This window comes from Athene noctua, chromosome 6 (genome assembly GCF_965140245.1).
Source record: "Athene noctua chromosome 6, bAthNoc1.hap1.1, whole genome shotgun sequence".
Classification (NCBI taxonomy): Eukaryota; Metazoa; Chordata; class Aves; order Strigiformes; family Strigidae; genus Athene; species Athene noctua.
Window position 1 is genome coordinate 27,144,089 of NC_134042.1, and position 8,277 is coordinate 27,152,365.

At 50.6% G+C, this 8,277-nt stretch overlaps 1 protein-coding gene across 1 annotated transcript; it reads left to right on the forward strand.

Annotated features, from left to right (window-relative positions):
• The first annotated feature begins 1,047 nt into the window (after nucleotides 1-1,047).
• EIF2B2 (eukaryotic translation initiation factor 2B subunit beta) lies at nucleotides 1,048-7,714 on the forward strand. The gene is made up of 8 exons (XM_074909978.1): nucleotides 1,048-1,247; nucleotides 1,770-1,890; nucleotides 2,437-2,585; nucleotides 3,328-3,491; nucleotides 3,775-3,870; nucleotides 4,767-4,904; nucleotides 5,589-5,655; nucleotides 6,559-7,714. The coding sequence occupies exons 1-8, from the start codon at nucleotides 1,085-1,087 to the stop codon at nucleotides 6,714-6,716; spliced, it is 1,056 nt and encodes a 351-aa protein (XP_074766079.1). The 5' UTR covers nucleotides 1,048-1,084; the 3' UTR covers nucleotides 6,717-7,714.
• Nucleotides 7,715-8,277: the final 563 nt, after the last annotated feature.

The following is an 8,277-nucleotide window of genomic DNA, read 5'->3' on the forward strand; positions in this document are numbered from 1 at the left end:
TACTAAGGACCCAACAGTCCCTGAATGGCAGCCGGCTGTAGTGAAAGTCCTAAGAGAATCAGACAAGCACAAAAAAGATGTGGTGAGCACCCAAGGCCCTACAGGTCCCTGCAGGAAGCACCCACTGAAAGCTTCCAGCATAAACCAGTTTGCTTTGGTTTCCTAATCTAAAACAATAGGACACTGAGCAGAGCCACAGAATAAAGCAGTGCCGCAATGAGAATTACACCGTGGCTCCTGCCTGCTCCCTGGACACAGAGATCCAGGAACTAGACACAAAGGAGCTACATTCCTGCCTTATCCAGGGCTGGTTCTGGCTCTGCCAGCAAGAACAATTGGACTGCCAGGAATTGTGCCTTTCCCACCCCATTTGCTTTGGCTCTTTGCATCTAGAACACGGCACCGTCCAAAGTAAATCCCTGCACAAGGGCTCTCCCTGCTGCTTAGCACAGACCCGGCTCCCTCCCTCCTGCCCAGCAGTGCAGACACTGTGTTCCCCCGCGTAGGCCCTTCCTGACGCCGGCCTGCAGCAGTCCCCTCCACGGAGGCGTCAACAGCAGCGTGCCGGCCAGGCGCTTCCCCGCGGGCGGTAACCTCACCGCTCCGCCCGCGCCGGCCCGAGGGCCCCAGCCGGCACACAGCCCCGAGCTGGGCCGGGGAGACTCACGCTAGGCCCAGCGCCCACTTCAGAGGCACCTCCCCCGGTAGGCCGCCCGCGCCCCGCGCTCGCCCGGCCCCAGCACCCCCGCTCCCCAGCACCGAGGCCTGCAGCGAGGCCCGATCACTGCCGCCCCTGCGGGACCCCGCCCTCCGGGCCCGGCCCGCCACCGTCCCACAACGCCCCGCGCGGCGGGCAGCGGCAGGCAGCGTCCGGTGCGGGCAGCGGGGTCAGGGGTCACCGACCATCACCCAGGTTACGACGCGCGCCGCCGCCACGCGCGACCCGCCGGCCGCACTTCTGATTGGCTGCACCGCCGCCGGGGGTGGGAGCGCTTTGGCAGTCTCTGCCAATGGGACAGCGAGGTGGCGGAAGCGGAAGCGGCGTGCGCGGCCGCGGCCCCAGCTGGAGCGGGGTGCTGCCGCCATGCCGGGCGCCGCCGACCGCGGCTCGGAGCTCTCGGAGCAAATCGAGGCTTTCGTGGCGAGGCTGCGGGGCGGCGGGGAGCGGCCGCGCTCAGAGGACACGGCGCGGCAAACGCTGTCGCTGCTGCGGAAGATCATCGCGCACGGGCGATGGAGCCGAGCCGGTGAGGGCCGGGCGGCGGCGAGCAGGGCCCCGTCTGGCGCCGGGAGTAAGGGGGGGAGCTGTGGGAGAGCAGTGGTGGGGGCGCCTGGAGGCCGTCGGGGGAGCTGGGAGCCTCGCTAGCAGCTGCCGGCGGGCCTGGGTTCCTGCCGCACCGCAGCCCTTCGCAGCCTGCTGGGCTTATCGGTGTCACCGAGTGAGGAGTTACCCGCGTCGGCGGTGTCAGGCCCGGCGCTGACCATTCCGGCAGCAGGTGGTTTCCTCTTTCACTAAGCTCACTGCTTACGGTCTTATGTAAGTTTTGAGTCTGCGTTGTGACCAAGTGATTCATACTATAGAAACCCCAGTGGACCAAAGTGCTTTGCGAGTGCCTTTCTGCTCACATCTCTGTACTTTTCCTCAGTGTTGCATTATTAGTGCCAGAGCCAGGCTCTGACCATAGGGCTGCTGTGGAGTGGGCGTGTTGGTTTGACATTTGCACGGGTTTGCTCTGGGCAGCAATAACCAAGGCCCTCCCGTTTTTCAGGGGAGCTCATGGATCTGATCCGGACAGAGGGCCAGAGGATGACGGCAGCCCAGCCATCTGAGACAACTGTGGGCAACATGGTGCGGCGAGTGCTGAAGGTCATTCGGGAAGAGTATGGCAGGTGAAGTGCCCCGCTCTTGCTGCCTGTATCCCTCCTAAGAGCCTTGAGCAGCCCTCCCACACAGTGTGTTTTGCTGCCTCTCTGGGACCCCTTTAGTTTACATCACCCCCTTTTCACCTCTCCTCTAGAAGGATTCAGCAAGTGTAACATCAAACGAAACCTGTCGTTTTCAGATAGCTGATGACATTTCCTCTAGTGAAACTCCACATAACGTATGTGTTGTGGGTGCGTGAAAACAGTCTGTGCCCTGACCTCGGGCTGTTCTCTCCTTGTGTTCCCAGGAGGGACCATCGTACTGGAGCAGTAGCCTTGAGCCTGCCTCTCATCTGTGGGCTGCAGCATTTGCACACAACTTAGGAAGGCAGTTCCCAGCAGAGCTTCAAGTGTCTTTCTGACAGACAACTAGGGAAGCTCTGTGGTGTGGTGTGCCTCCTGCGTGTGGTTTTCCTTCCTCTCTGTTCACATGCAGGTGTGCTGTGGGGATGGTACTCAGCCTGGCTGTGCCCCTGCACTCTCCTGAGGCTGAAGGGCTGCTTCTCTCTGCAGGCTTCATGGGCGCAGTGAGGAGAGCGACCAGCAAGAATCCCTGCACAAACTCCTGACTTCTGGAGGACTGAGCGAGGATTTCAGCACCCCTTATCCTCCCCTCAGAGCAAATGTTATTGAAGCTATTAACGAGCTGCTAATAGAGCTAGGTATGGATGGGTCTGAACTGCCCCATGAGTGCAGCTGCTTATGGGATGGGACAGATGCTTCCTTCTCCTCTTAGGGATGTGAAAGAAAACAGCAGGGATCTGGGAGGCTTAATCTGAAGGAACTAAGGAACGGAAGTTGTGCTGCTCCCAGGACTTAGTTTAAGTCCTCTTTGGCTTACAGGGAGCTGGGTGGAATGAGGAGGCTATCTTAGTCTTCTGGAAAGTCTTGAGCTGAGTCCTCTGGAGAAGAGTATCAAAAATGTGCCACAGTTGGACTTAATCCCTATGCACATATAACCTGCCCCTTGTCACAAAGCGCTGTGATACATGTTCCTTTTTCTGCAGTCTTGTGACAGATCAGGCACCTGACTCTTCTTCTGAGGCCCAGGTTGCCCTGCCTCTCCTTTCCACGTGGTTCTAAGTGCTGCTGAAGTGTAAAACCATTGAATTTCTGTCACTAGTTGTTGTGTGGGCATGATGGTCATCTGGAGTAGTGCTGACACAATCCACTCCTCTCATGATGGAATTTTCAATACAGCTATGCCTATGAATAGCTGGGGAGCACAGGGCATTCAAGGGCCAGCTTCTTGGTCCCCCTCCACTGGTATGAAAAGCTGCTCCTGCCTTACCAGTGCTCATAGCATTGCTTTAGTAAAAAACGATCTTGTTGGAGGACAGCCCTAGCAGCACCAGTGTTGCTTTTCCTGGCAGCTTTTCCACCCATGGCTTCCTTCTGTTACAGAGGGCACCACTGATAACATTGCCATGCAGGCGCTGGAGCACATTCACTCCAATGAGGTGATCATGACCATTGGCTACTCGCGCACCGTTGAGGCCTTCCTGAAGGAAGCTGCCCGCAAGCGGAAGTTCCAGGTCATCGTGGCGGAGTGCGCGCCGTTCTGCCAGGTGAGGCTGGGTCTGGCTGCCTTCTCCAGGCGCCGCACCGTCCCGTGTGTTCTTACCGAACTCTTGTCTCTGGCGGCAAGCTGAACATACTGGAAATTCCTCTGCAGTGCAGAGACTGAAGACAGCTCATTATCCTACCTGACGTCCTTCAGTCAGAGGGCTGTATTTGTGCTCCATCATTTGGTATTTTTGTGGTTCAGACAAAAATTGAGTGCTAATATCTCTACAGCTGCATTGCAGGATGTGTGTCCCAGGGGACCAATTGGATTCTTCCTCTTTTTAGGGTCATGAAATGGCTGTCCGACTGTCTAAAGAGAACATTGAAACTACTGTCATGAGTGATGCGGCTATTTTTGCTGTCATGTCTCGAGTCAACAAGGTAAGGAGGGCTCTGCTGTAGGAGGGAGTTCATGGCAATTTGGAGCTTAGGCCTCCTAAAGCAGCTGCAGGTCTGGGCAGTGACGGATGCGTTTCTTCACTGAAGACTCAAAATTGTAATAATCCCTATTTACAGCTAGGGTGAAGATTCAGTGTGGAACCCCAAGGTTCTGCAATACAGTGACTAACTGCATGGTGATAGGTTTTTTCCTGCCTTAGTGGCTAACAGGCAGAACAGTTACAAGAAACCAATACAGCAAAGCCTCATGATTAACTTCATGATTTTTAAAGAAGATGGAAAAAACCCCAGCATTTCCAAAGGGGAGAAACAACCCTTGTGTGGAACACAAGATGGGTGGTGAAGGGAGTCGTCAAGGTGTGTCTTTTCAAACAGACCTGTTATGTACTTTTGTAGAGATGACGACTTGGCACCCCAAACTAAGAAAAAAAAAAATAAGGTACTTGTTATACAATAAAATCCAGCCATACCACTTCTTACCTATGTATTTTAAGCTGCTTTACATTATTCCCTTTTTACAGCAAGGGAATTGTTGCAGCCAGCAGTCTAGTTACTTGTACAAAGCTTACTTTGCAGGCTCGTAGAACAACAGGGAACACAGCCCAGTTTCTGCTTGGTGTTCCCTCCAGCAGAATATACATTTGTCCTCTGAAGTTCTCTGTGCTGGCCTTGCCATGCTGGAGTCATGCTCTTGTTAGAGAGGAACATCTCAGTGCAGGGCCAATGCCAGATGAAACAGATCAGGCATCCAGCTGCCCTATAACTCCAGCTGTGTTCTGACAAACTCCTCCAGCTCATCCGGCAGGGTCCGAGCCAGGAAGCGTTCCTTCCCCAGTTTGCTGTGGGACATGCCATCTAATGCTGATTTGCCTTTTAAGGTCATCATTGGTACCAAGACAATCCTGGCCAATGGCGCCCTGATTGCTGTGAGTGGGACTCACACTCTGGCACTGGCAGCTAAACACCACTCCACCCCGCTCATCGTCTGTGCCCCCATGTTCAAGCTTTCACCGCAGGTAAGTACAGCAGTGCTTCAGGACTGCACCTGCCCTACATACAGATGGGGGGTGACTTTAAGCTTGGCGTGGAGAGCACCCCCTGGCCCAGGGTGAGGTTGGTAAATGAGCCATCTCCCCCATCTAGCGCCGTTACTTCAGGTAGGAGATCTGCGCCCCGATGGCAGGCCTCGGGGTCTCCTTGAAGCACCCTCCTCTGCCACGTGCGCTGAGTAAGCAGTGCACTGGGCATAAGGATGTAGACAATTGCCTACTAGAGACTGACATCACCATACTGATTTTTCTTCAGCCACAGCAGATTTCAACTTAATCTTTAGTGTTACAAGACCCTGTGTACTGACAGAGGAAGTAGATGGAGATACGCTGAACTGTTTCTTGCACTCAGTACTTTTTCAGTATTGTCAAATGGAGTTGCAGACTGAGGAAGTCACTTCTTTGCTCCAGTTCTCTAGGCTTTGCAAAAGGTCAGCCAGGACATAGGTGGCTCTAAAAGCTCTGAGAAGAAAACCTGTCACCTGTAGATGTTGCAGAGGTTCTAGGCACAAGCACTATTAAACAAATGTACTGTCATGCAGCAAGTTGTCTTCCTCTGCTTTAGTTCCTTACAGCACCCAAGATCTGTTTTCACCGGGATAATGAGGCAATCTCTTTTTTTCTGACGCTCCTGTACTCTTTCTCATTCAGTTCCCCAACGAGGAAGATTCATTCCACAAGTTTGTGTCACCACAGGAAGTGCTGCCATTCACAGAAGGTACTGGTTCTTCTTTATACAGGCTGGTCAAGTTCATTCAGGCTGTATTTTTTTTTTTTTTTTAATAGTTCACAAAATTTAAACACATAAAAGACTGTCCTGTAACCAATACAGAAAATACTATCCTGTTTTCTTAAACAGAAAGAAGTGCTGGGAAACATCCTATTTTATATGTAACCTTCTATTACAGAACGTACCGAGAAAGGATTTCCTTTGAACACTATCTTTGCACTTTTGCTTCTACTCTGAAATAGTCAGTGTTTTATTGTAGGATTGTGATAATGGTGCCAGGCAGGTGGCAGTTTCCTGTGGGACAGAGCAGATGCCTGACAAGCGAGGGCAGCTCCCTTTCCTTCCTACAACTCATGTTAACTTCTTGAAACTGCGTTATGTGATCTGCTTGTTGAAATGCAGTATCTCTGCAATGGGTTTCCCACATAAGCACTGTCTTTAGAAAGGCATCAGCTCCCAAGCCCACTTTCAGGTAGCAAAGTCTCTTTGAAAGCCTCATTTCTATATGACAAAGACTTTTGAAATGAAGATAACAGGTTTTTTGTTTTGGCCTTCTGAGCTTTTCTTTAAATAGTAACTTTGGCAGCTCCAGGATTCTTGTATTATAATTACATGCTGGCAGGTTTTCTGGCAATCAGTAAATCTGTATTGGGGGGATCTGGGTTTTTTTCAGTAAAAAATACCAGAAGAGTGCTGCCATTCACCCAAGATTGCTGTATACCTGTAGTTCAATGACATCAGCAAGGAATTTGGAAAGTATTCAGGATGTTCCACTACTGACTTCAGGGTGGCATGTGTATTGCCAGTTTCTTCAGGGGCTTGGGAAGATGAGCAGAAGACTATATGTACTTCGAGTTGCCTTGTCTAATATTGCTGCTATGCACTTTACAGGGGAGATCCTGGCAAAGATCAACGTTCACTGCCCAGTGTTTGACTACGTCCCTCCAGAGCTCATTACTCTCTTCATTTCCAACATCGGGGGTAACGCACCTTCCTACATCTACCGCCTCATGAGTGAGCTCTACCACCCAGATGACTATGAACTCTAATGCCATGAAGCACGTCACTCTCTGGACTTTTCCTGTCTTTCTCTTTAAAAAGACATGACAGCTAATTGAAGTGTGTGTTGCAAAGATGGGTTGCTGTGGGGAATCAGTAGGGGATTTGCTCAGCAATATCCTTCCTACCCAAAAGCAGGAGATGGCAGAGCTCTTTTAGACCTTCTGATCCCTGTGCTGGAAGCCACATGGAGCTGCTAAGCCACTGCAGTGCTAGGGCCTGCCTGAATGATAGGCCCTGAAACAAAGTTGACCTCTAGATGAACCTCACAACCAAACATTATCCATTATTAGTATCTGCTAATTAGCAAAATCTGTATTACCATTAGTGTTTATTAATTAGTATCTGGTCGTTAACAAAATATATATGCTCACTAGTGAAAGATGTAGCTTAGGCAAAATGTAATCAGTAGTGAGGATGAAATGTCATGAGAATGTGTATCCACCTTCCCTTGTTTAGCCGTGTTGAAGGCTGAGAACCCAAGTGTTTGGCCTTGATAGAAACTCCCTTGGTTCTCCCCCCCGAGCCCTGGCCAGGCTTTGGGTGGAATCCAACAGGAGGATGAAACCAGATGTTTTGGCTCAAAGAAAGGTGCAAGTCATTCTGACGTGCTGATTTTTGGTATATAAGGCTGGACCCTCTTGCTGCCGACTTTGGCAGCCTCACCTACGGGTGGACACATCACGTAGGACTTCCCACTTGCCGGGACAGGCTCTCCAAATCCTCGCTGCAACCGGGGCTCCCCAGCGACTGCGGGTCTGGGTGTTGGTAACGTGTGCGAGTGGTGAGGGATCTTTCTTAACCACTGTTCTCCCCATCGTGTAGTAATGGTTAGGTGCATTATCTTGCTTGTTCTTATTTTCTATAATCAACTGTATGTAGTAATAATTAAGTGTACTTACTATTCTGTATTTTTCTTATTGCTTATTTTCTGTATCACTTGGTTACATCCTTTAATTATTAACAGTAAAATAAGCCTACCCTTTTCGCTCTGGTGTCTTGAGTTTAACTGGCACCCTTGATTAGCAGAACACCCACTTTGATTCTGTAACAGCAATGCATACATGTAACTGTCTGGGGCAGCTAAGCTGTTACTTCCATGTATGCTGCAATAAAGGCTGTTTACCATGAATACACTGTTAAGCATGTTTCCCACATACAGTTATTTTGTTTCTTTAACTAGCAGGAGTTTTACCAATGCAGTGAGTTGCCCTCACCTCTGATGCTCTAGCAGGCTTTAAGGTGTGCTTTCACATATGAATGTGACAGGAATCCATTGGTAATTGTCTTCAGTGAATTTTTTTGGTAGAATTTTCTCACAATTTTTGGTGAGTTGCTGAAATACAAACTAGCTCTTTGTACAGTGCTAGAATGGAGATTCCATTTTTGATGAAAGGCAGACCTTCAGAAGTCCCGTCAGCTAGCTTGTCCACCTCTGTCAGAAGGCAGAACTCAAGCTCTTGCTTTGCTTATTGTAATCTGAGTGTGTTTCCTGTGCTGAGTGACTGATTATTCTTCCTGGGTAGATGTCTTGTCTCATTTGGAAAGTTC

Coding starts and splice junctions, on each gene's coding strand:
- EIF2B2 (XM_074909978.1), top strand. CDS start 1,085: ATGCCGGGCGCCGCCGACCGCGGCTCGGAGCTCTCGGAGCAAATCGAG. Junction 1,891..2,436: donor ATTCGGGAAGAGTATGGCAG/GTGAAGTGCCCC, acceptor TTCTCTCTGCAG/GCTTCATGGGCGCAGTGAGG. Junction 5,656..6,558: donor AGTGCTGCCATTCACAGAAG/GTACTGGTTCTT, acceptor TGCACTTTACAG/GGGAGATCCTGGCAAAGATC.